The 27,334-nt window shown below is 40.1% G+C and overlaps 3 protein-coding genes across 10 annotated transcripts in view; 2 read left to right on the top strand and 1 right to left on the bottom strand.

The window, feature by feature from the left end:
- The window catches only part of SLC4A7 (solute carrier family 4 member 7), a 97,784-nt gene extending 77,823 nt beyond the window's left edge, over positions 1 to 19,961 (bottom strand). For 4 of the 7 annotated variants that reach the window (XM_079114263.1, XM_079114266.1, XM_079114265.1 and 1 more), the window contains exon 1: positions 19,639 to 19,961. In XM_079114263.1, the coding sequence (XP_078970389.1) occupies positions 19,639 to 19,686 (48 nt within the window). In that variant the 5' untranslated portion in view covers positions 19,687 to 19,961. The remainder of the gene's footprint in view (positions 1 to 19,638) is intronic. The other 3 variants (XM_079114268.1, XM_079114270.1, XM_079114269.1) reach the window with 1 other exon arrangement.
- On the top strand, positions 9,494 to 21,992 carry LOC306646010 (uncharacterized protein). 2 transcript variants are annotated; one of them, XM_079114345.1, is made up of 3 exons: positions 9,494 to 19,642; positions 20,435 to 20,535; positions 21,288 to 21,992. In XM_079114345.1, the coding sequence occupies exons 1-2, from the start codon at positions 19,309 to 19,311 to the stop codon at positions 20,506 to 20,508; spliced, it is 408 nt and encodes a 135-aa protein (XP_078970471.1). In that variant the 5' UTR covers positions 9,494 to 19,308; the 3' UTR covers positions 20,509 to 20,535; positions 21,288 to 21,992. The 2 variants fall into 2 exon arrangements, with proteins under 2 accessions (XP_078970471.1, XP_078970470.1); XM_079114344.1 differs by lacking the exon at positions 20,435 to 20,535.
- Positions 21,993 to 26,662: 4,670 nt separating this feature from the next.
- On the top strand, positions 26,663 to 27,148 carry LOC306645991 (coiled-coil-helix-coiled-coil-helix domain-containing protein 2-like; the record flags this gene model as incomplete). The annotated part of the gene is made up of 1 exon (XM_079114258.1): positions 26,663 to 27,148. The coding sequence occupies one exon, from the start codon at positions 26,663 to 26,665 to the stop codon at positions 27,146 to 27,148; it is 486 nt and encodes a 161-aa protein (XP_078970384.1).
- Between the last annotated feature and the right edge of the window lie 186 nt (positions 27,149 to 27,334).

Here is a 27,334-nt window from a genome sequence, read left to right as displayed (position 1 = left end):
CTTGGGCTACAATTAGTTAGATAATTTTATCTAAGAAATTACAAAATAACCTGGCAAGAATAAATTAAAATTGGTTTAAATATGCTATTATCAAAGTCAAAATATGGCTTAATATTGTAAACTCAGATATATTTAAACTCAGGCTTTCAGTAGAAATGAGCTCTCCCTCACTTCCTCTAAGGCATTCAAGCCAGTCAAGAGTGACTAGCTCTAAAAACTTATTGGTGGTATTACCTATTTTGAAACCTTTGCCCTTTTTGCTCTATGATTCTTGATTCTAATCCTTCAGAACAAGGCTTTTCAGATCTCAGCACTACTGACATTTTGGACTAGGTACTTCTTAGTTGTAGAGGCTGTACAACTATAGGATACCTTGTAGGATGCTGGGTACATCCCCTCCACCTCTTGTCCCTAACCACACACACTCAGAATCACCACTTTAGAAATAACTAGGAAATAGTACTCCTAAGTTTCTGAGGAAAATTTTAAAAATACCGGATTCTTCCTCAAATGCCAGTATGAACATGCACATAGGCAAACATTAACTAAAGCCTTCATGCATCCTTTTATAAAAGCTTAACTCAGCAGACTGAAATACATCTTAAACTTGCATTTAAGAATTTTACTGAAAATACCTGTTCTCTGTGCACAGCAATCTCAATGATGTCATACAGATAATTTTACTCTATAAAATACTCCTAATGCAGTTTTAATAAAACACTTTAGGCATATAAAAGCAGGTTGGAAATTCTTTTTATATGCACTTTTAAAACATTACAAAGTAAGTCTTCTAGGCCTTACTTATTCCCTAAACTTTCACATTTCAAAGTAGCAGAGTACTTCTACATTTATTCACATATGCCTCCTGAATACAATAGAAAATACTTGGGCCAGGTATTTTATTTAACATTCTCCAAAGTTGGGATAATCTGAAACTTTCCCAATATTTTCCATACTTGTTCTCAAACAACAGATTTTATTTTTATGTAATCAGTGATACTGCCTAACAATAATAACCAAATTGATGCTTAAAGAAGTCAGGCAATGGACTGGGGTTGTGGCTCAGTGGTAGAGTGCTTGCCTAGCACGTGGAGACAATGGGTTCGATTCTCAGCACTGCATATAAATAAATAAAATAAAAGTCCATTAACAACTAAAAAAATACTTTTAAAAAGGTCAGGTAAGTTTAAAAATAAAATAAAATTACTGGAGGTCATCAAGTTAAACATGAAAGATTTGAGTATGGGTTTCTCTTCCCCTCATAGTATTCACTAACATGATACCAAAGTAATTTGAAAAGAATAAATTGACAAGGATAAAGAATAGAAATTATAAATAAGGAATTTCATAAAACCTTTGGAAAATGTAAAGTTAATGTAGAACAGCTATTGCACTTGGGAAAATCAATACCAACTTTAAAGTTGGAGGCTTTTTCTACAAAGAAATTAAGTAGAATTTCAAAAAGCAAAATCAAAAGACCAGGTGTGGAGACATACACCTGTAATCCCAGCTACTTGGGACAATGAGGCAGGAGGATCACAAGTACGGAATTCAACTTGGCAATTTGGCTAGACCTTTTCTCAAAATTTCAAATAAAAGCTGGGGATGCAGTTCTGAGGTTGAGCACCTCTGGGTTCAATCCCCAGAACCATCAAAAACAAACACCTTAAAATGAGGAAGGATTTATTTTGGCTCAAGGTTTTCAGTCACTGTGGGCCTGTGTCGAGGCAGAACATCACCAAGCGGTGAAGTGGTGAAGCAAAGCTCTCACCTTGAGGCAGCCAGGAGGTGGCGAGGAGGGGAAGGGGCCGGTGTACCAATTCTCCAAGGGTGCACCTCCAGTAACCAACTCCTCCAAACAGACCCCTCCTCCTAAGTATTCAACACCTCCCAACAGCACCCCAGGCTGGCAATGAAACCTTTATATATGGCCCTGGAGGACATATAGGCTCCAAATCAAAACATCATGTTTAAAAATGCTGCACTGCATGAATTTTTAAGTGATTACAATAATATACATATTTAAGGAACAATTTCTAATTAACAACCCAGGGAATATCTCCACAAATTAGGGGAAAAAATTGTAAATGCAACAAATTGAGGAGATCCTACCTTCATAATATGCATGGTTTGATACTTTTTTTAAAATTTATTTTATTGTAAACAAATGGGATACATGTTGTTTCAGTTTGTACAGGGAGTAACAGCATACCATTTGGGTTTGATACTTTTAAATTAGTATTTTTCAGAGTTAACAATAACAAAAGGTTTTCATAGAAGATTAAAGACTGCTTTCGAAAACATTATATTCGCATAAAATGAAGACTACATACTAAAAAATTATACCTATGTATTATTTAATGCAATCTGTCAACCAGTTTATTTTGGCTGCAGATAAAATAATATGTTCTAGAACCAGATTGACTAAATTCAAATCCTGGCTCTTTCACTCACTAGCTAGGTAGATCACTTAACCTCACTGGATCTCAATTTCCTCATCTGTAGATAGTAACAATATTTGCAAGTGATTGCCTATAAAATCTACAAAATATTGAACATAACAAGTTTAGAAAAGTTCTAAAAACTGCCTTCACGTTTTAATAATGGCTGTGTATTCATTTAAGCCACCACCTCATGAATTCTAAGTGGAAGCAATCAAAAATGCAGCTTGCATAAGGACCTAGTTCAACTCCCAGCAACATGGGGAGAGGGAGAGGAACAAACACCTGTGAAATATAATCAAAACCTGAGTATAAAGATTTAGCATCAATCCCCTGCCACACACACACACACCCAGATACTTGGTTTTGAACCCAGAGATGCTCAACAATTGAGCTACATCCCCACACCTTTTTATTTTGAGACAGGGTCTTGCTAAGTTGCTGAGGCTGGCCTTAAACTTGCAATTCTCCTGCCTCAGTCCCCTGAGTTTCTGGGATTATAGGTGAATGGCATAGTGCCTAGTTAGTGCCAACTTTCATGTCACAGGCTTCTTCAATGCAGACGTTCTCCTAGTTAATTTATATAAATATGCATATTACTAAAACTATAATATGCATTTTTTTGTTGTTGTTGTAGATGGACAAAGTATCTTTATCTTTTTATGTGGTGCTGAGAATCGAACCCAGAGCCTCACACGTGCTAGGCAAGTGCTCTACCACTGAGCCAACACCCCAGCCCCAATATGTATTATTTTAAATATCCACGTTGTCTTTGCATTTTCAGCCAATTCTTCAGCTAGATAAAATATTTAAGTGTAATTAATTACTACCTGAATTATTTGGATATTTGTGTGTTGATGAATATATATACACGCGCACACATATATATATAACTATCCTTCTACAAGGCATTTCCATTTGCTCCCTTATTTACTCAATCATCCAACAATATTTATCAAGTGCCAAGGATACAATGTTCCAGAAATGAGAAAAAGTTCAGTATGTTCTAATAACTAAAATAAATTGCATATAATTGCAATGTCCAACAGGAGGGAAAAGTAGTACAACAGAAAGAGGTGCAAAAAGGAAACAGTGCAGACCTTTCAGGACTTGGGAGTGCAGGCTCATCCTGAGAGCAATGGACTGCAGACAGGGGAGTGATAAGCAGCAAGGTGCCTCTGCATGGCAACAGTGTAGAAAATTATGTGTGGAAGCTGGAGGCCAACTAGAAAGTTACTTGCAGTATTCCAGGAAAAAAAGAGGAATAAACTAGGCCTAAACTATGTGGTCAAAAGACTTAAAGAGAAGCAGACTGACTCAACATGGTTAGGATGCTGAATATACTGGATTTTGAGTATGGATAAAGGAAGAGGGGAAAAAAATAAATCAAGGATGCTGCTCACATTTCAACCACTGAACAACCAAGTGGATAGTGGTTTTATTCACTGAGGTAGGAAATGCAAAAAAAAGAGAAGGTTTGATAAGTTCTGTTGAAGATATGGTGAGATAGCCAGGATAGTGATGGAGAACCTTTCGGAGTTTCTTCTGATTCTAAAGCAGGAGAAACACTGAAGTAGGTGAAATATTTACCAGGATTGAGGAGTAAAGGGAAACAGCCTAAAGACAGCGGAAACATTTAATGCAGAAAACAGGAAATTAGCAAGACACAGTTAGAATAACTACGTTTGTGTTGTGCCAGATGAAAACATGAATTTGCAGGGTCAATCTACGACACTAGGTATGACTTAATTTTTCTGGCTGTTTTGAGCAATCCTCCCTCACAAATCTAATTATTAAGGATTAGGGACTTACTAAAATGTTGACTATAAATAGGCACAATGATTAATGACCTCAAATAACAAGAGAAAGACAGAAGATAGGACTATGAATTCTGAGCTAGACAGGGAAGAAAGTGGAGGCAGCAGACAGGGGGAAAAAAAAAAAAAAGAGTAAGCGATTAGGCAGTCCTAAGATTTTAAGAATCAGAATTACTGCAGTAGTAAAGAGGGGTGAATGAATCCCAGGGACATTAAAAGACTAATAAAGGAATTTTATGGAGTCTATGCCCACAGATTTGGTAACTTAGATGAAATGGACCAATCCTAAACAATCCTTGAGAGAGACACAAGGAAAAAGAGATAATCTGAATAGGCCTCCTATCTAGGAGAAGGAATGAATGAATAATAAATAACTTCCCTTAAAAAGAAGGCACCAGGCACAGATGGGTTCACTGGTGAAATCTGTCAGACATTTGAGGAAGAAATGATACCAATTCTCTTCAGTTTCTTCCAGAAACAGAGGGAACATATATTATTTAGACAGGAACTACTTAATCTGCAATTATTTTGGGACTTCTGAGCTATCTTTTTTGTCATTTATTTTTAGTTTAATTCTCTAGGAGCATATTTTGTATGATTTCTATTGTTTGTTTCTGTGTTTACAGTCTAAAATGGGTTCTGCCTTGGTGAATGTTCCATGCGAAGAGAATGTATATTCTACTCTAGTTGGATGAAGCATATTAAACATGTCAACTAGATCAAAAAAAAAAAAAAAGAGGGATGAGGGGGAAATTAGAATGTAGTCAGACCTGGATATCTAAATTTAAGAATAGGGATACAGAGGCACTCCCAGGAGATAAGACCAGGGCAGTGAGGAATGAAAGTGCCCTAAGAGGTGAGAAAATCAACAAACTAAAAGGATGAGATAGAAAGTAAGATGGGTCACTCACAAGCACTCTTCAATAACCCAAGACAGTGACAGGCCTTAGCCTGGTAAACCTACAGAAAGACTGAGAGTCATATGTCAACATCTAAGATCAGAAATGAACAGTGGTAGTGAGATAGATATATACAGTCCTAATACTAGGTTCCATTGAAAACTTCTCCCACAGTCATTAAAAGCTCAAACACACTAATTATACTTGAAAACCTCTAAAAGGAGCCAAGCACGGTGGCACACGCCTGTTACCCCAGTAACTTGGGAGGCTGAGGCAAGAGGATCACAAGTTAGAGGCTAACCTCAGCAACTCAGTAAGACTCTAGTTCAAACTAAAAAATAAAAGGGGAGGAGGGGGATGTAGCTCAGTAGCAAAGTATCCCTGGGTTTAATTCCTAGGACTAAATAAACAAAGTCGAAATGTTATCATTTTTGCTTTTTATAAATACTTTCTCAATCAACAAATTTACTCCTCCAATCAGATTCTTCTACTTACTGTAGATGTGAGGAAAAGCAGTCATTCCTAATCACCTGAAATTCACTGCCAACAAAATACAATCTCAACCCCTATATGAAGTTCACAATCGTAACAGAAAAGCACTGGCACTATAAGTACTAAAACAATCCCTTAAGGCTTATACATTCAATATTCATTACATAAGCTTTTAAAGCAATTTATTGCTAAGTCAGTGCAATTAGCAGATCGTAGTAAAATAAGTTAACATATAAAAATTGAACCAATGACAAGGCATGGCTATGGTGCACACCTATAAATCCCAGTGACTTGGGAGGCTGAGGCAGAAGGATTCCAAGTTCAAGACAGCTTCAGCAACTTAATGAGGTCCTAAGCTACTTAGAGTTGGAGATGTGACTCAGTGGTTAAGGGCACCTAGGTTCAATCCCTGGTATATTAAAAAAAATTAAACCAGACATAAAATATTCAATTCACAAATATAAGATGAAACTATGAACCTTTTCCCAAGTATAATTTATCATGATCATGCCTCAGCAGAGCAACAACTAGGCACTATTTTATGCCTACTCTGCCAAGCATTCTGCTAAGTTCTCCTGCCCCCAATACTCTGTACACTAAATTTTGAAGGCTTAACAGTATTCAAAAAGGTCCAGTAAGATCTCATCAACAAAATTAAGCTCTCTAGCAATCTCAGATATTAAAAAATAGCCTAGACTCAGAAAGCAGTCTGAGGAAGTAAATATTGTGTCCAGAGGGTACACAAGTGAGGTAGTAGATAATCCTTCCCCCATACTCATTGACGATATGATTTGACTTATCTATAACAAATTTATAGCAGATATATTCAATGAAAAGTGAAAAGTAGTTAAAACAGGTAAGATTTAAAACGCAGTCTAAAACTAGTGATCAGTACATTGTATTTTCAAAAGGAATGACATCCCATTTTAAATATTTTAAAGGAAAATAACTATATTATGCTTTAGGCTTCCAAACATTTTCTCAATTTAATTACAGTCTTTAAAACCTGACACTTAAAGGCAGGGTAAGTTCAGTGATAGAATTTTGCCTAGCATGAGCAAAGCCCTGGGTTCAACTCTTAGTACCACAAAAAAAAAAAAAAAAAAAAAAAAAAAAAAAGCCAGACTCGGGAGGTTGAGACAGGAGGATCACGAGTTCAAAGCCAGCCTCAGCAAGAGAGAGGCACCAAGCAAACCAGTGAGACCCTGTCTCTAAATAAAATACAAAATAGTTCTGGGGACTTGTCTCAGTGGTTGAGTGCCCGAGTTCAATGCCCCTGTATCATCCCCCAAAAAAATGCTTAAATCAATAAACCAGTTTCTAATTCATGCTCACAGAGTTTTTCACAAAATATTTTAATATCAAGGTTTAAAATTAGTCAAGACTTTCTATTCTGCATTTCCTCAACCAATCTGTACACTAATTCCTTCAAAATGTTGTTATGCAGGTTATAAGAGCAAAGGATGACTATTAATATCAAGCTCCAAAAGGAACATATATAGCATTTAATACATATTATTTTCCCTGATCACTGGAAAAAGTCTTATGAGATTAAGTAAAATAGTTTTCATTTTTCTGGTGGCAGAATGGAGGTAGAGAACTCAGGTATCTGAAACCCAAACATACACTTTCTACACCGAGGTTGTGCTATCTCCACATCTTACCCTGCTTTGAAAATAAGGGTCTGGGCTTGTGGTTATTGAATTTCCCATTACTGAATAAAAATGACTTAACAAAATAAAATGAAAGACCAAATGAAGGCCAATTTTTAGTTTGAATGAGTCCATTATTCCTAACACAAGGGAGACCAACTTGCCCGGATACAAAAACTTGTAACAGAATTTATCCTGAGGACACGGCTAATGGCATGCGTAAAAATGGATAAGGAAGTTCCTCGTGGACAAGTTATAAGGTCATCTGGGAACTATTATGAGCAGCACAAAAATAAGTACTCAATATTACTGAATGGAGTCTGCTGAGCCAGTGCATTGGCTAGTTCTAGCACCTGTACAAACACTCACACATGGACAGGGAAATTGGGGAGCAGACTCCAGGAAGAATAAGGGTCCATAACCTAAAATCACAAAACTAAAGCACATGAGCAGAAAAAAGTCCCATTATATAAGTAATAATTCAAAACAATACTAATAGCACAATTTCAATATAATAGTTGATATATGATTTAGGATTCGAATCCCTCTTTTTATAATTATAATTATATACATTAAAAGCACTGCTAGGCACTAATCTCCAAAATTTATAAAGAACTTAAAAAACTACACCAAAAATACAAAGAACCCAATCAATAAATGGGCTAAGGAACTGGGCAGACACTTCACAGAAGATATATACAGGTGATCAACAAATATATGAAAAAGTGCTCATCATCTCTAGTAATTAGAGAAATACAAATTAAAATCACCCTAAAATTTCATCTAACTCCAATTAGAATGGCTATTATCAAGAACACAGGCAATAATAAGTGTTGGCGTGGATATGAGGAAAAAGGCACACTCATACATTGCTGGTGGAGCTGCAAATTGGTGCAGTCAACTTGCAGTGCAAGATTCCTCAGAAAACTTGGAATGGAGCCACCATTTGACCCAGTTATCCACTCCTCAGTTTATACCCAAAGGACTTAAACTCAGCATACTACAGTAACGCAGCAGTCACATCAATGTTCATAGCTGCTCAAGTCACAATAGCTAGATTGTGGAACCAACCAAGATGCCCTTCAATTGATGAATGGATAAAGAAACTGGTATATATACACAATGGAATATTACTCAGCCATAAATGCCAAAAACTATGGCATTTGCTGGTAAACAGATGGAGTTGGAGAATATCATGCTATGTGAAATAGGCCAAGCCCAAAAAAACCAAAGGTCGAAGTTTTCTCTGATAAGTGGTTGACAATACATAACGAGGGGGGGCGTGAGAAAATGAAGGAACTTTGGATGGTGTAGAGGAAAATGGGGCAGAAGCAGGTAGGGGAAGGAAAGATAGTAGAATGAGACAGTATTACCCTATGTATATGTAAGATTACATGAATGGTGTGAATCTACATTGTGTACAACCACAGAAATAGAAAGGTGTACCCCATTTGTGTACAATGAATCAAATGCAGTCTTTAAAAATAAAAATTTAAATTTAAAAAAAGGGGGAAAAAAAAGCACTGCTAGGGGGCTGGGGCTGCAGCTCAGTGGTAGAGCACTTGCCTAGCAAGTATGAGGCACTGGGTTCGATCCTCAGCACCACACAAAAATAAAGGTATTGTGTCCACCTACAAATAAAAAATATTTTTAAAAAGAGGTCACTGGTAGGACTCGGTTGTGGCTCAGTGGTAGAGCACTTGACTAGCATATGTGGGGCACTGGGTTCAACCCTCAGCACCACATATAAATAAATAAATATATGAAGGTATTAAAAGAAGTCATGTTAAATGGATTCTACTGTTGTATAACTAAAAAGAACCAATAAAAAAGTCACTGCTTCTCACAAAGCAAAAATTACATGAGGATTCATATATATGTAAGTGAAACAGTTTTCCAACAACCTAATTAAATGTATCTAAAAAACCTGTAAAAATACATTTCATAAAATTTTCATTTTACTGGTGCTCAATACTCACTTGCCTAAAATCTTAGTTTAAAAATGTTAGATAGATTAGGTGGAACAAAATCCCAAGGTCTTGGGAGATTAAGGCAGGAGGATCACAAGTTTGAGGCCAGTTTCAGCAACTTAACAAGGCCCTAAGCAACTTAAGGAAGCCCTGTTCAAAATAAAATAGTAAAAAGGGCTGGGATGTATCTCAGTGGTTCAATTTCAAGTACCTGCCCCCCCCCCCAAAAGTTAAACACTCTTACTTTGGGACTGGGGACATAGCTCACTAGTAGAGCATTTGCATACCATGCTTGAGGCCCTGGGTTCAATTCTCAGCACAGCACCAAGAAAATAAAGAAAAGAAAATTTATTTGGAATCAATCCAAATTGTAAAATTCATTATTTACTACTTGGGGCTCAATGGAACCAAGTCAGCAAAGATTCTCTTCTACAAGCAGTTATATCAAGAAAGATATTTTTCTCAATGATTAACATTCCAATAAAAGTTATAACTTATTTTTAGTTGATTAAACAATTAATGAGTCTGTGATACCATCTTAAGATTCATTTACTGAACAAGTATAATTGCTTCCTGAGAATTAAGCAATGACCCAGGAAAGTTTTATCACAATCCTGAGGGAATCTGGAGGCAAGAGGAAATTTCACTCAGGTATTAAATGTCTATACTATCAGCAACTTAATTCACAAAAGTTACAGTAATAAGCACTTTTAAATATAGAGGGGAACATCTATAGAAAGCTTGGAATTAACTGAGGCAAAGAGTTTTCTAGTTTCATACAGGTGAAATTATCTGATATGGTCAATGTTAAATGATACTACTGACAAATAGGGATCTTCAAATACTCCACACTAAGGAGCAATGGAAGGTCAGGGAACAAGCAGTGGTTTGGCATCAACCATAGTTGGTCTGGAAATTTTTAGAAAATGCCTCTGTCCATGAGTTCACATCTGTAATACAGGGATAATAATTGCCTGAGATAACTAATAAAATGCATGGCTCAGAGCTGGCTTTCTCTAAAAAGTTAGTTGTCCATTCTTCACTGACTTGCACTACAGCAAAGAACAAAACCATAATCCTAGATTAGCTTTTGCATCAATATGAGAAACCCAATATTCCTCCTGCCCAGTACTTGAATGCGCAGTAGAGTGGGGTAGCTTTTTCACTGAAATAGCTGTAAATCCAGGACAGAGTGAATCACAATCATAATCCCAACTATTCAGGAATCACTTGAGCTCAGTAATTCTAGACCAACCTGAGTAATATAGCAAGACTCTGTCTTCAAAAAAGTTTCCCCCAATCAATAATGTGAGGACATAGCCTACATATTGGGAGAAAATCTTTACCACGTGCACCCCAGATAGAGCACTAATCTCCAGTATATATCAAGAACTCAAAACACTTAACACCAAAAAAGCGAATAACCCAATCAGTAAATGGGCTAAGGAACTGAATAGACACTTCACAGAAGAACTACAATCAACAAACATAAAATATTTTTTACCATCTCTTGCAATTAGAGAAATGAAAATCAAAACTAAGATTTCATCTCACTCCAGTCAGAATGGCATTTATCGAGAATACAAGCAATAATAAGTGTTGGCAAGGATGTGGGGAAAAAGATACACTTTTATATTGCTGCTGGGACTGCAGCAATGGTGCAACCAATGTGGAAAGCAGTATGAGGAGTCCTCAGAAAACTTGGACTGGAACCACCATTTGACCCGGCTATCCCACTCCTCAGTTTATACCCAAAGGACTTAAAATCAGCATACTACAATGACGCAGCCACACCAATGTTTATAGCAGCTTAATTCACATTAGTTAAACTATAGAACCAACCTAAATGCCTTTCAATAGATGAATGGATAAAGACAATGTGGTACATATACACAATGAAATATTACTCAGCCTCAAAGAAGAATGAAATTATGGCATTTGCAGGTAAATGGATGGACCTAGAGAATATCATGCTAAGTAAAATAAGCCAATCCCAAAGAATCAAAGGCCAAATGTTTTCTCTGATAAGTGCATGCCAATCCAAATTAGGGGGGGTGGGTAGGGAAGAATGAAAGAACTTCGGATTATGTAGAGGGGAGTGAAGGGAGAGGTAAGCCAGTGTGGATGGGAAGGAAAGTAGAATGAGACAGATATTATTACCCTATATACATGTATGATTACACTACCAACATGATTCAGCATCATGTACAGCCAAAGGAATGAGAAGTTATGCTCCATTTGTGTAAAATGTGTTAAAATGCATTCTACTGTCACGTATAACCAATTGGAATAAATAAAATTTTTAACTAAAAAAAAAGTTTCCCCAAGGGGCTATAAAATCTTTGAATATGACTAAGGTTTATATTCAAACTTAAACACAAAAATATTTTCAAGAAAGGGGGAAAAAGACTTTTTTTTCCAATTTTTCCCAAAATACTGGCTTCTAAAAGTTGGCTAAATAGAAACCCTGAGGGCTTATTTCTAATATCTTTTAACAAAATAAAAAACATTACACATGGTACATATATAACGTCATGAGGAATGTATGATTATAGTGATATCTTCCCACAGTACTGCCCAGGGGTACAACCATTCCCAGGAACTCAACTTCAATGGTACCCTTTGGAGCAAAAACAGGAAAACCACGTGAATGGTGCCCCATACAAATGGGCCACGGTAATTTCAACCAATGTAGTAATCTGGGCACACTCATGATCCTCAATCTAAAAAAAGTACAAAGACCAAAAGGAAAACTCTAGGCTAAAACAAGTGAGCATAACCAAGCAGCTATTTCCTTGTACTGACGGATCACATTTGTAACAACAGCACCCCAGTCTCTTCCCACATCCTGCCTTCCCTTTATGCATCACTAATCTAAATAAATCCCTGGATAGGAATGGGGTTGAACATGAGAGGAGGATCTGGACATTAGTAATATACGAACTCAACATTTCCATGCATTCACTATATAATTTAATTTGAAAAATAGCATGGGATTTTACTAATAAGTATGTATTAACAACTTTAATATTTTTGTGATAACTTTGTAACATGAAAAATTAGGTACCTAATACATAATGGAATATATTATAAACAGTCATCCATATAACTTTCGTGAAATAGTTGGTATACCAACCCACAGCATAAAACAATGTAAGAAATTATCCTCCTTGGGGCTGGGGTTGTGGCTCAGGGGTAGAGTGCTCACCTAGCGTGTGTGAGGCACTGGGTTGGATCCTCAGCACCACATAAAAATAAATAAAAATAAAGGTTTCCACCTACACTAAAAATTTTTTTCCAAAGTAATTATTCTATTTTACCTAATAGTTAATGTTTTCATGGCTTAAAAATGAAAATAATGTACCAAGAAGCTTTGCTCCCATTCTGGTCTCAATCCCTACTCTCATTTGCCCTCTAAGGCAACATATTAGTTTCCTAATTATCTTCCTCAGTGTCTTGACACGAACACATATTTATGTTCCCATTAAAGAAAAGGAAGTCTATAATACACATCTTGGTTGGTTGGTTGGTTGGTTTTTTGCTTTTTGTTTTCAGTTCAGCATTTCTCTCCCTAACAGTACATTCTCATTCCTCACTAGATGTAGTATCATATAATGTGAATATACCATAATCATTCAACCAGTGCCCTCTCAGGTTGCTCCCAAAGCACCTAAGTATACATTTTTCAAATCTATACTGTAACAAAATGAGTTCTAATTATAGAGAAAAAAACTGTAGGTAAATAGATTTAGTCAGCATCACAGGATTTGCTTTCTTAGACCCCTAACAATACAACATATTATTGACTTACTGTTTTACATATTTTGCAAGAACCACCAGAAATACAAACTCACCTGGCTGCATTCTCTTTTCAAAGCTCAACATATTTAATCATTATAGGATTTCTCAGAGCCTTTAATGCACTGTGACTCTTCAAAAAATACAATTTGTGACACAGCCCAAATTTATTTGGCTACAAAATGATTTTTCAGCAGAAACTCCTATAGATCTTAGTTACTATTCTGTGAAACAAACTAATGAAATTTCAGAAGTGAATGTAGTCACCACTAGTGACAACTATTTCAGTAAAATATAAAACTATTAACTTTTTACTGAGTTAGTCTTAAGAGTACATTCTTTAAGTCAGGTGTGGTGGGACACGCCTATAATCCCAGCAACTCAGGGGACTGAGGCAGGAGATCACAAGTTGGAGCCCAGCCTCAGCAATTTAGCATGGGCCTAAGCAACTATATGAGACCCTGTTTCAAATTAAAAAATAAAAAGTTACTGAGCACAGTGGCACATCCCTGTAATCCCAGCAGCTTGGGAGGCTGAGGCAGGAGGATTGCAAATTCAAAGCCAGCCTCAGTAACTTAGCAAGGTCCTAAGCAACTTAGCAAGATCCTGTCTCTAAATAAAATATAAAAAGGGGTAGGGATGTGGCTCAGTGGTTAAGGGCCCTTGGGGCAAAATTTACAGTACAGAAAAAAATACATATTCTTCAGCTATTTTGTGAATTATAAACCTCTTTGAGAGCTGAATATAAAGCTATTTGGCCCTCTCTCAGAAAGAATGCACACAAGCAGAAAATTTTTCAGTTTCTGGGGAATTCATGGACCCCTGAGGCCCATCCACAGATTTCAAGGTCATCCCTTTTTTATAAGGAATTTTAACTAGACAGTGCCATATTATCTATGGCACCATTAATACTCCAAATACTAGGACACAACCCAGAGCACTTCTCATGCAAAATTAATGAAAAAACAGAATTCACTATGATGTTTACTGTGGTACAAAGCAAAGCACACTCATGGGGATCACATTTAACAATGATTAAGCAAAAATACTGGAAGAACTGTTACAAGAAATTGTAGTCTGATTTTTATGAGGTATCTCATATGTCAAATAAATTAGATTCTTACGGGCTTAAGAAAATTGGCTTTTAATTCATTCTCTACAGTATGAAATCAAGGATTTTTTTTTTTTTTTCCACATTTGACACAGGACCTCACTATGTTGCATAGGCTGGTCCTAAATGCCTGGCCTCAAGCAATCCGCCTGCCTAGTAGCTGGGCACCATTCTCACCACCATGCCCAACTTCAACAATTTTTTTTAGAAAGCAATATATTTCATATTTGACCACAGCAGTTACTACAAAAGCAATCTTGCAGTCAGGGGTGGTGGCACACACCCATGATCCCAGTGACTCGGGAGGCTGAGACAGGAGGACTACAAGTTCAAGGCCAACCTCAGCAACTTAGTGAGGCCCAGTCTCAAAATAAAAAGGGGATGTAGCTCAGTGGGTAAGCGCCCCTGGGTTAGAGCTCCATTAAACCCTGACCCTCAAAATAATTTTGCTACAAATTTGAATGTTGCAGCCCTGCATGTTGGTGCACCACTTAATCCTGTTACTAGGGAGGCTGTGGCAGGAGGTCACAAGTTCAAGGTTAGCCTTGTCAATTTAGCAAGACCCTGTCTCAAAATAAAACAAAAAGGGTTGGGGATGTAACTCGGTGCTTGCCTAGCATGTGTAAAGGTCCCCAGCACTATAAAATAAAATTTTAAATAAAAAATGTCAATCCCCAGCACCAGAATAACAACAAAATTAATTGAATGTGGCAATATGAATGCCCAGAAGGGGGTGGAGGGGAACCTGGGAGTTTTAAATGTAAATCAAAGAAATCCCAGGCATGATTACAGTCCACACCTGGCCTTGGCAGTACTAGAGGAAAGCTAGGGAGAGTTGAAACTCAAACCAGGCTCCTTGCAGCTTCCTGAAGAAGGCATACATAGAATTCATACTTTCCCAGTTCTGTGACACCTCTCCTTTCCTGCACTTCCTGACATAACTTTCTCCAGTCACCCAACCAAGCTCCACCCACCCATTGCAAATATATTAAAATGCTAAAATTCTGAAAGCTGTTTCCTAGGTCAAGATAATATCTCAGTGGCCTAAATGTTAACAATGTAAATTCTAATTTAAATTACACCTTATTATCAAAAGCACACTGGCACCCACCTATAATCCCAACTATTCTGGAGGCTTAGACAGGAGGATGATCTCAAGATCCAGGCCAGACTGGGCAATTTAGTGAAACCCTGTCTCAAATTAAATTTAAAACGTGCATGATAAAACACAAATCTGGCCGGACACGGTGCACATCTATAATCCCAGCAACTCGGGAGGTTGAAAACAGGATCACAAGTTCGAGTCCAGTCTCAGCAATTTAGACAGACCCTGTCTCAAAATAAAAGGTTAACAAAAACGAACAAAAAAACACAAAGGCTGGTTGTGTGGCTCAGTGGTAGAGCAACCATGGATTCGATCCCTATTCCAAAGAAAAAAAAAAAAGGAAATCTGTATCATTACCACATCATTTTCCTGTTCCAAGTACTGAAAAAGTTCTTGGTCACTCTTGTAGCAGTCATTTGAAGAGGTGCAGTTCATGGGAGAAAAGAATCATCATTCAGTCAACGAGGCTCTACCCCAGTCAACTAGCCCTCTGCCTTCCAGAAGAATGTTAAAGGCAACACTACTAGACTTGTAACACAATGTCGACCACAGACTCCTTGGTGGTTTATTATCAACATAATTACAAGTAATCCTCAACTTTCTCAAACTATAAAAACCCAATGTAAAATGTGCAAAAGAGGCAAATCTCAATGTAAAATAGAATGCTTTATTACTGATACACGCTCATCACAAAACTGAAAACAGTGCATGCACAAAAAATACTGAAGCAACCATAATCACCAAGAGGAAACTATAATATAAATCAAAATGATGCTGGGCACAATGGCACATGCCTGTAATGCCAGTGGCTTGGGAGGCTGAGGCAGGAGGATCACAAATGAAAACCCTGCTTCAGCAATTCAGCAAAGCCCTAAGCAACTCTGCTAGCCCCAGGTTCAAAATAAAATATAAACAGAACTGGGGATGTGGGTCAGTGAGAAGCGCCCCTGGGTTCAAGTCCCACTACCAAAAAAATCATCATCATCATCAAAATGACATTGACCCATGACTAACCTGTAACATTAACCTCATGAAACACCTGTATGTTCCTTTATAAAAATGGGCCATTTTGTCAGGGGCAGATCCTAGCCACTTTAAGAAATTTGTGGTAAGATACAATAAGAAAGGGGAGGGAAAGAGGAAGAAAAACAACCCATTACCGGATGTTGACAAGTATAGCTACCAAGGTTTTAGAATATATTGGTTAACACACCACATACCACTAAAATAATATACCAGGTTCCTCCAACGCCAGGTTATTTTGGCTTTCAATTTTAACCTACTCAACTAACAGGAGTTTAGTGTAACAAAATACTGTAATTTTTATACCCTAAGCTCTCTTGAAAGAAAACCTGTGTAACTCCCAGTTTCAATGACCTGAAAAAACAATTCTTCAATCCAACTCAACTGACCTACAGTTTCATTTGGAGAGATGACAGCTTTGTTGTCTGTCCCATTCCTACAACTCCATAGACTTTGGTCCAAAGATACCAAGAATAAGACAAAAAGGTAATCCTGATAATGGTAATGCCTAGGGTGCCATGTCTCTAGAGCTATCAACCAGTTCCCCAAAGAGAATGCTTACTTGCAGGTACACATAAACCTTTCATTTAGCCATCACCAATAAATTCAAACTGAATAATATCTTTCATCTATTCTAATGACTTTAAGTATTTCTAATAAACTCAAGAAATGTTTTAACTGGCACTTACAAATGACATGTAAATGCTATCACTGTGTTCACTCCAAATGCCGAAATAAATTTAATGAAGGCAGGACCCTGCCTACCTTGTTTATTTCCCTAGTGCCTGGCACCCATGAGATATTAATATCCACAAAATGAAAGAAATAACAAATTTCATAATACAGTCCCAAAATTTCAGTGGTAATCGAATTGCATTAAATAATGTACAGCTTAAAAGATCATTTGCTAAAACTCGGGAATCTTTTAAATAACAGAATTTAAACGCTACTAAAAAATAAGCCTGTCAATTTTGATAAATTCTAAGTGATACCTACTTAGAATTTTCTACCAAAATTCTACAAGTTTTCTACCAAAGCAAACAAAAGTTGCATGTCTGTAAGAGAAATGACTCCTCCCCAATGCCATGAGTGAAAGTCAAAGAATTTACAAGAAACCTTAGAGCCTAAATTATGGAACAGATGGGCTCCAGTATGAGTAATATAAACTGCCACCAATTTATTCAAATTTTTTTGCATAATTACAAGATGGCATTTTATTAATATAAATTTTATTCCTGTTTTTTGGCTATGCCAAGCAGTCTGCTGTGAGTTATAACGGACAAATATCTTTCACTTTGATGACTTTCATTTAGCAGGAAAAAATGAGTAAGGAAAGATTAATTTTTTGGTTTTGTTTTGTTCTTGGTACTGGGGATGAAAACCAGGAGCACTTTACCAATGAGTTACTTATCCAGTCCTTTTTTATATTGAGGCAGGGTCTTGCTAAGTAGGATGTCCCTGAATTTGGGATCCTCCTGCCTCAGCCTTCCCAGTTGCTTGGATTATTGATGTGTGCCAGCATGCCAATTTTCCTCTCTAGTTTTCAAATTATACTACTATTTCCAGTTCACCATTCTATTTTTAGGCTGATAGCTTGCTATATTTGAGTTTCATTATTGATTTATGTAGATTTACTATAGCCAGTCTTATCTTCCACCAGATTTAGGAGGTACATCTTCCAACTCTCTCCCCTGCCACACCATCAACAGCTATTGAGAATTCCTTTGCCATTTGCAACCCCCCCACACACACACACACCTGAATATAACTTCTATGAGAGTAATGCTGGTTCAGTTTTATTGGACACTAGAGAACAGATTCTAAATAACTGCTTTACATTGAATGAATGAGTGATTTGGAGGACAATGGTCTTACATGCTGCTTCTGCTAAGCAGGTAATGTGAGAACACATCAATTTCTGTCCAGCTTTATGAAAACTCAGATGCAAATAATAAGGCCAAGAACATGCAACAGTGTATTTGATACACAGCATTTGAAAAGGTGCTATACAACAGTTTATTCAAAGGCTACAGAAAGAATTACAGAAATTTCCTTAGGAGCTTCCACTATTCCAATATTATCAACGTGAATGATCTTCCCAGCAACCACTGCTAAATAACTTCCCTGTCTGGAGACTTAGTTTTCCTCTACGTTTAGAGAAATGAACATTCTGAAATAACAAATGACTCCTTTCCCAGACCTTGACAATAATCTTAAAATTAAGGGGGACAGGGGAGGGGTTTAAGGAAAACTCAAAAACACGTGAAAAGTGATTTTCCTGTTAGTTGTGAAAGACTGGAAAATTTTTCCTGCAACTTTCCCTTCTTTGCTGGTCAGAGTAATTGGAAGCAGGAAAATTTGTAACACTCCTCTACCCTTTGAGTCACTAACTAGGAAGAGAGAAGAGAATCACAACCGTGGGGGCACATGTGCTCCACTTAAAAGCAGGAAGTGAGTGTTTCTTGAGGATGGGTCACTCGTCCATCATCCCAAGTGGGAGGTTAAACCTTTTGGAAATTCGCCCCTACTCCCCTCTAACCCTAAATCCAAAGTCAGCCTCATAGGGACAAGCGATTTTCCCAGGCTGATGAGGCGGGGCAGCACAGGGGGGCCGGAACACTGACACCCTTCTCTTTCTACTTGGCCTGAGACAGGAGGATACTCCTCCGATTCATGCCAGAAGAGGAGGAGGCAGACCTGGCAGTCAACAGGGAAAAGAAGCCTTGGCCGCGAAGGAAGACGGCTTGTCCACGCGGCCAGAGAACTCACAGAACAAAGCACACCACGGACCGGGTAGGGAAGCTCAGAAAGAGGAGGAGGGATTCACACCAGCTCTTCCCACTGCCTGGGACGGGAGACAGGTGAAGCTGCGGTCCTCCTTAGGAAAAGATGGGTTTTCCAAGGGCTAATTTGAACTCCAGCGCCAAAGCAACCTGAACCGCGACCCTGGCTGGAGAGAACGCCGGAAAATAGGGGAGATAAGCGCCGCGGAGAGAAAGGATGGAGTGGTCCGGGTCACTGCGGGCCCCGCGGGTGGCCGGGTCTCTCCGGAGCCGGGCGCAGGATGCCCGTAGCGAGGATGCCTGTGGCGCGCAGCCCGCCGCCCCGACTGGGCCTCCCAGGCGCCGCCGCCCGCCCCCTCGCACCCGCGCCCCGGGCGGCCACACAAAGGGGATGGCCAGGCGCGCCAGCCGCCGGGAGTCGGAGGGGCCCGGGACGAAGTGGCCGTGCCGCGACGCTCGCCGCACCCCCGCCTTTGTCTGCCTCGCTCCGCGCCCTCCCCCAGCCGGGGAGCCCCGCCGCCCGCGGCGCCCTCACCCTGCTCGTTACCCGGGTGAGTAGCGGTCTCATCTGCTCGCCGGCCCCATCCGCCTCCATGGCCGGCCCGCCAGCCTGCGGCGGCCGCTACAGTGCTGCCCCGCGCGGTCCGCCAGCCGCAGCCGCTGCCGAGAGCCCGGCACGCGAGGGGGAACGAACGTGCGTCCGTGTGCGAGGCGCGCGCGGGGAGAGCCGGGCGCGGGGCGAGGAAGCCGCGGGGCGCGTGTATCCGCTCGGCGGCCGCGGGGTGGCTCGCGCAGGAGAGTGAGGCCACGGCGTGGAACGTGGAGCGAGAACTGAGCGAGCACAGGACCGAGCGGGGAGGAGGAGGCAGCGCGTAGGGCTGGGGGCGGGGCCGCAGGCCGTGACGCGCTCGGCGCCCGGGACGCCCCGGCACGCCCCCGCGGCACGCCCCCTGCCAGTTTGGCACCCCGAGCCTGCTCGGCGCGCCCGCGGGCCCAGCCGGGAGGCCACCCGGAGGTGGGGCGGGGGAGAGGCAGATGGACACTTGTGCCAGCCAATCGGCGGCTCGCAGGGATCCGCACCCCCCCACACACACACTCGCGCACACCGCCCCCCAGGCCCCGCCCCCCTTTGTAAAAACTTAATTGACCTAGGCCTAGAGTCTAACTAGTTTTTCGGGTCGGAAGCTCCCCTGACATTCGGAAGTGGGGTGGGGGTCACTATGTCCCTGGTTCCTGACCACGTGTTTTACAGACAGGCGGAAAGAGGCACCCCCCTCCCCTTTCAGAGAACTTATAGGTCTTCAGGACTCCTCCTGCAAACTTCTTTTCTCTCTGTACTGTAGGCATAAATTCCAAGTCTGTGCCTGTGAAAGAGCGGTACACCTGGCCAGGTATCCTCATGTGTTTTCCCTGCTGAACGTGCAACACTACAGCTCCCACACACGTGAGTCCTCCCTATAGGGAACCTCTCAAGTATCTGTTTCTTTACCCGGAGATGATGAAGGAAAACTTCCACACACGGTCATTGAAAAATTAAGTGGATTTCTATCCATGAATGTGCTGGGCACATAGCATGTTTATTATTGTCATTGTTAACAGGGTTCTCTTCTTGTTTAATAAATAAAGATAACAAAAGTTTTAGTTGAGAAGAGCTGAATCCAGTTATGGAAGGAAACAAATATATATACCAGAGGGTCTGGTCCTCACATCATATCCATCTCTAACAAGATAATTAGTAAAGCTCTTTGTCATCAATAGGTAGCTAAATTTATTGGATGACCCTTTGCTGGTTTGGGTCCTAGACCCCTTTTGTTCTAAATTTTCCAGAGAGTTACTGTTAGGTTAGCATATATTGTTCACTAACTTGTACTAAAGTAGTTATGCTTCTAAATAGTCTTAACTACCATTTGAAGGTACATTTAAAGGCCTACAATTAGAGACTGTGACATTTTGCAAACACGTTTCATCTCTAACCCTCACAATACCACAAAATATGTTTGCTCTGTTTTGAATGTGTCCCCAGAAAACATTTTGGAAACTTAATCCCAAATGCAACAATGTTAAGAGATGGAGCCTAAAGAAAGGTGTTTAGCTCATAAGAGCTCCACCTTCAAGAGAGGATTAATGATGATTATAAAAGGGCTTGAGGCTGCAAATTCTGTTTCTCATACATCCTTTTCTTCCTTCTTCGTTCAGAAATGGGATGCCACAGGAAGAAGACTCTCTCCAGATGTAGCCCTTGGACTTTAAACTTCCCAGACTCTAGAACTGTGAAAGAATAAATTTCTTTTTACATTACCCAGTATTCTATAATAGCAACACAAAATGGACTAAGACAAAGTTGCATTCCCATTTTACTGACAAAGAAGCTAATGCTCACAGAATTAACAGGTTTTAGTTTCTATTCTGTAGAACTCTCCATCATACCATTCTAATGCCTTGCTGAACAAAGTCAAACAACCAGGTGTGGTGGCACATGCCTGTAATCCCAGCAGCTCCAGAGGCTGAGGCAGGAGGACTATGAGTTCAAAGCCAGCCTCAGCAATTCAGCAAGGTCCTAAGCATCTCCGCAAGACCGTGTATCTAAATATTTTTAAAGGGGCTGAGTATATGGCTCAGTGGTTTAGTGCTCCTGAACTCAATCCCCAGTACCAAATACATAAATAAATAAAGTTGAACAATCTTAAAGAAAAAGACAGTGCAGGCATGGTGGTGCATGCTTGTAATCTCAGCTACTCAGTAGGCTGAGGTAAGAGGATCACAAGTTCAAGGCCAGCCTGAACAATTTAGTGAGACCCTGTTTCAAAATACAAAATAAAAACAGCTGGGGAGGTGGCTTAGTAGTAGAACACTACTATGTTCAATCCACAGTACTGCACACACACAAAAAAGAAGCAATAATGAAAAGCAGTAATACAAAGAAAGAAGAGAGGTGGGGGCAGGAGGGAATAGCTCCTACAACTTTTTAAGGCATCCATCATTTGTGCCTATAGCATCATTCTCAAAGTGAATATAGTTCATATTGAAGAATTCGGTCTGGTCTCTCATACGATGAAATGTCTTCCCACATAACCATAATTAGTATATAGAGAACAATTTCTGTTCCCTTTTCTCTACTTTTTTTTTTTTTGCATAGTACTTATTCTCCTCATAACATTCTATGTATTTTGTGCTTTTTATGGGGGGGGCTTACATCCATCTACACACACATGCGTGCACACGCACGCGCACACACACACAGGCACACAGGCACAGACTAACAAGTGCTCCAAAGCTTGGTGTGGGCAGCATTTGATTGTTTTGCTATCATAGCCTTAGCACCTACAAGAATGATTAGCCCTTATAAACTCAGTACATGGGGTCATTGAGCAAATGTGGAGCACAACATCTATTCTTCTTAAACCCTAAGAGCATCATGGGTGACAGTTGAGCCTGTGGTCAAGAACAATGCAGGAGCCAAGACTCCAGGTGCCAGAGTGCAAAGTAATAAGCAGTCAACTTGAAATAAAAATATGTGCTTCTCAGATCTTGCTAAACAATGAGGGTTCTCTTCAGCTATCTTGCAAAACAGAAAAAAAATGAATTCTTGGTATATTTAATTTTCAAATAGTTTTGAATGACTTCCATAGTGTTGTGTATTTTTTCCACTCCTCACTTCATCCCAACTGCTAGAAGAAGAATGTGGTAAAGATCTGAATTATAGAATTTATTACTCTCAGTTGCCAGTTAATTCAAGCTCAGCCAAAATTCATCCTGAGGTGATGATATAGTGAGTAAAGAAGACCATTTGGTCAGGTGTGATGACACACATCTGTAACCCCAGCAATTTGGGAGGCTGATGCAGGAGAGGTCATCAGTTCCAAGTAGGCCTTAGCAATTTAGCAAGGCCCTAAGTAACTTAGAGAGACCCTGTTTCAAAAAAAGTGTTAAAATTACTTCAGGCAAATGTAGATGGCTATTGTGTTTCAAAGGCAAATTGTTCTTCTAAGCATTTTAAATATTTACCTGAAATGTAGCACAGGGGGATGTTTGCTAAATAGATGTAACTGTGAACACAAATTCATCATTAAAAATGAGCTAGTTAGCCACGCTCAGTAATTCCAGCAGCTTGGGTGGCTGAGATAGAAGGATTGTGATTTCGAAGTCAGCCTCAGCAATGGTGAGGCAAAGCAACTCAATGAGACCCTGTCTCTAAATAAAATACAAAATAGAGCTGGGAATGTTGTTAAGGGTTGAGTGCTCCTGAGTTCAATCCCCAGTACCAAAAAAATAAATAAAAAATAAAAAGAGCTAGTGCTGGGTACAGTGGTACACATTTGTAATCCCAGAGACTCAGGAGGCTGAGACTGGAGGATCATAAGTTGGAGGTCAGCTTCAGCAATTTAGCAAGACCCTGTCTCAAAATAAAAAAATAGAAAGGGCTGGTAGTAACTCAATGGTAGAGCACCCCAGGGTTCAATCCCCAGTACCATTAGATAAAGGAAAAAAAAAAAAAAAAAAAAACTTGAGCTGGTAGTACCTAAAATCAAGGAGTTTTAACTACATCCTAAGTTCAGGACACTTCCTGAGTTTCTGGAATTGTAGGTAATCCTAGCAGGGAGTTGGCAAGATCTTCAGCCTAAGAAGTAAACCATCTTCCTGCAAACAGTTATCCTTGAGCCAAGGCAAAGACAATAGCAGTTTCTTTGTCATTTTAAAAAGCCTGAAACCTTCTTTAATCTTTAACAGAAGATCCCTTGACAATTGTATGTCTCTTCCTTGCCTCTCCTTATAATTTAAATGTGTCCAGTCATTTGATCCTTCAAGGGAATAGAAAAATGGTCTACCTTCTTAAGTTCTGATAATTGAGTATATGAAATAAACTGGCAGCAGACAGACTTACAGGAGAAAATATCATTTTAATTACACATATATGCATGGAAATCCCACAAAACATGAGACTTGAAAAAAATGTCACATGACTAAAGTTTATCTAGCATCTTGAGCTACAGAAAGGAAGAGGGCTTAGGGTTAATGGTAGGGTGATGGGAGGAAATATATAGTGAATATATATGTGTTATGCAAATAGTCTCTCAGGTAATAAAAATAGCCTTGGAGAAGACTTGCAGAGAATAGGTAACAGTTTGTGTCTTCTATCAGCCTTCAGTGTCTTCTGTGAAGCAGTTAATTTTTCCTAGCCGAAGAGATTCCCTGAAGAAGATTCATGACAAATAAGTTCATTCTGGGAGAATCTACCTTTAGACAGATAAGGAAACTTCAGAGAAAACCCCTCTCTGCATTTAGAAGGAGAAAGAGGGACCAGGGACATGAGGACAGAAGAAGGGCAGAGACCTTCTGCTGAGGCTGCTTCTGAGCTCTTCAGTGTCCTTCAGTTCAAAACTCAGTGTGGGTACCCCACTGTGATCTCAGCAACTGAGGAAGATTAGAGAGGCCCTGTCTCAAAATAAAAACTAAAAAGGATTGGGGAATATAACTCAGTGGAAAGCACCCCTGGGTTCAATTTCCAGTTATAAAAACAAACAAACAAACAAAAATAGTATTCAGCATGTCAATGCCAAAGTGCCATATTTGGTGGGTATCCTTTTCTGAGACCAACGAAGGAAAACTAAAATCCTTGGAATAGTGATTTTTAAGAAAAACCTGGGCAATCTCAATGGGGGAGAGACAAATAGAAAATTGCATAAAGAATTGTTGTTCTTCATTTCATAGACTAGGCATACAGATTGATTTTCCAAAAAATAAAGAAAAAGGAAAACAGACCCAGTCCCTAATCTGGCGGGATTCAGAGTGGAAAACACTGATATGGTAAACCAATATCAACAATGTGATGTGTATAACTCTAATACAGTCCTGGGAACTTCAATGAAAGTACACAATGAATTTTGCTGGCTGTGGAAGAGTAACGGGCTGCCCACTGTGGATGATGTATATCAAAGTGTTTGAGAGAAAAACAACATATTTAAATTAATTCATGAAGGATGATGTTGTATGTGCTATAATATGGACTATATTTGGTCTTTGTCCCTGCTTCCTGTCACAGAGCTCTGTAAAGCCTTTAGAATTTCTTGATTGATGCTACTGTTCTTTTGTTATTTGAAACAAGCAACTTTGGTAATGCTTGAGCTTACGATAATGAGCTCAGCTGGGGTGGAGCCCAAGGTAGCCTCAGAATGGGGCCTAGTCACCAAAAAAAAAAAACAAATAACCACACACACACACACACACACACACACACACACACACACACAAGTAACTGGAGGATGAAAGGGCTGACATTTTCAGCCTCACTGGGGTGGTGGGCTGGATCAAACTCTGTAACCTCAGCAATTTAGCAAGACCCTGTCTCAAAAAATAAAAGGACTGGGGATGTTACTCAGTAGTATAGCACCCCTGGATTCAGTTGCCAGTACTGGAAGGAAGAAGGAAGAAGGAGGGAAGAAGGGAGGAAGGAAGGAAAGAAGGGAGGAAGGGAAGGAAACTTCTGAAACAATAATATTTGATGAGTTTCCAGATTGCTGAATATGTGGAGGTTCCCTGAGAAGGCATAGAATCTCCAGGCTCCCACCCCATACCTGCCGCTATTTATCTCTAGCTGTCTGTCTGTATCCGTTATAATACCTTTTATAGCATACTGGTAAGTTAGGTGTTCCCTGAGTTATCTGAGTCATCCTTACACATTATCAAACCCAAAGAGGGGATCACAGGAACCCTTGTCTGTAGCCATTTGGTCAACAGTATATGTGACAACTTATTGCTCACATGACCTGTCTCTGAAATGGGAGCAGTCTCATGGAACTGAGTCCTCAACCTCCAGGTAAACCAAACTGAATGGATTAGTTAGAGGGTATCTAGTTGCTATCTTCCAGAGATTATTGGCATGTGGGGAAACACCCCCGCACATCTAATCTCAGAAGTCTTCTATGGTGAGTGTGAGAGTAAAGAGAAAATTGGATGTGTGTGTGTGTATGTTTCCTTTTTTTAATTTTTTTTTTTGTGTGTGTTTCCTTTTATGCTATAATTTCATCAATTAAGTGGGAGCAGGAGAGGCAAAAAGGGCACTACAGACATTGATGCCAGCAAGATCAATGGCATTGAGCTGAAGGAGCAGGATGACTCTGATGAAGCCTGCCAGCCCAGGAGGAACACTGCTGTAAGCTGATTCCCTTTGTGCCAGTAGTTGTGTCTTTAGGCAAGTCGCCTCACCTTGATGACCATTATGGAAGTTGCTTTAGTAGTAAAAGCGATATCCTCCTTTCGGATTGCAATATGGATTGCAGGAAAGCCCCAAGCACAGCGCCTACCTGTAAGAAACACTCAGCAATGTTTAATGTCATGATCTGATTGGGCACCACAGGTAGGAGAAAGGGGGGCTCAGGCTCAGATCAGGGCTTTCCCTGGTCTACAGCCCAGGTTCCTAAGAGGTTCATATTTCCATTAGAATGAAAACTCAAGTACAGAAACCATGGACTGTATCCACTTTGTCATTGCAAGCATCCAAGAGTGCCTAGCACGTAGGAGCCATTAAAAAAATTCTTTTGGGATTCTGGACTTCGAGCCGCCTTGCACTTAGCATGTTGCGTGGAAGCCGGAGCCACACCTCACACATGGTCCCCGCTGCCAGCCGGGCCCCTCAGATGAGAGCTGCGCCCAGGCTCCCACCAAAAGCTCAGCCACCAGCTGCAGCCCTGCCAACTGCAGTGGGCTCAACTGCTGCGGCACCCCGGCAGCCAGGTCTGATGGCGCAGATGGCAACCACTGCAGCAGGTGTGGCTGTGGGCTCGGCTGTGGGGCACACACTGGGCCATGCCATCACGGGGGGGGGGGGGGGGGGGGGGGGGGGCTTCAGCGGAGGAAGTGCTGCGGAGCCCTCAAAGCCCGATATCACCTACCGGGAGCCTCAGGGAACCCAGCCAGCACAGCAGCAGCAGCTTGGTGGCCCTTCCTTTTATGAGATAAAACAATTTTTGGAGTCTGCCCAGAACCAGGGTGATGCTAAGCTCTGTGAGGGTTTCAATGAGGTGATGAAGCAGTGCAGAATTGCTAGCGGATTAGTCTAATCGAGAAGCTCAAATTGAAGAAATGGAAACTCGACTCTGATGACCAAGTAAAAATGTAATCGATAGTGAAAGTATGAAATGTAAAATTGCAGTGTAGTGGCTGGGGCTGTAGCTCAATGGTAGAGCGCTAGCCTCACAAGTGTGAGCCACTGGGTTCGATCTTCAGCACTACATAATAATAAATAA

This window comes from Sciurus vulgaris (genome assembly GCF_902686455.1).
Source record: "Sciurus vulgaris genome assembly, chromosome: 16".
Lineage (NCBI taxonomy): Eukaryota > Metazoa > Chordata > Mammalia > Rodentia > Sciuridae > Sciurus > Sciurus vulgaris.
Note: the sequence above shows the minus strand (reverse complement) of the source record. Positions and strands in the feature narration are given on the sequence as shown.

Coding starts and splice junctions, on each gene's coding strand:
- LOC306646010 (XM_079114344.1), top strand. CDS start 19,309: ATGGAGTGGTCCGGGTCACTGCGGGCCCCGCGGGTGGCCGGGTCTCTC. Junction 19,643..21,287: donor TCACCCTGCTCGTTACCCGG/GTGAGTAGCGGT, acceptor TTCTTCGTTCAG/AAATGGGATGCCACAGGAAG.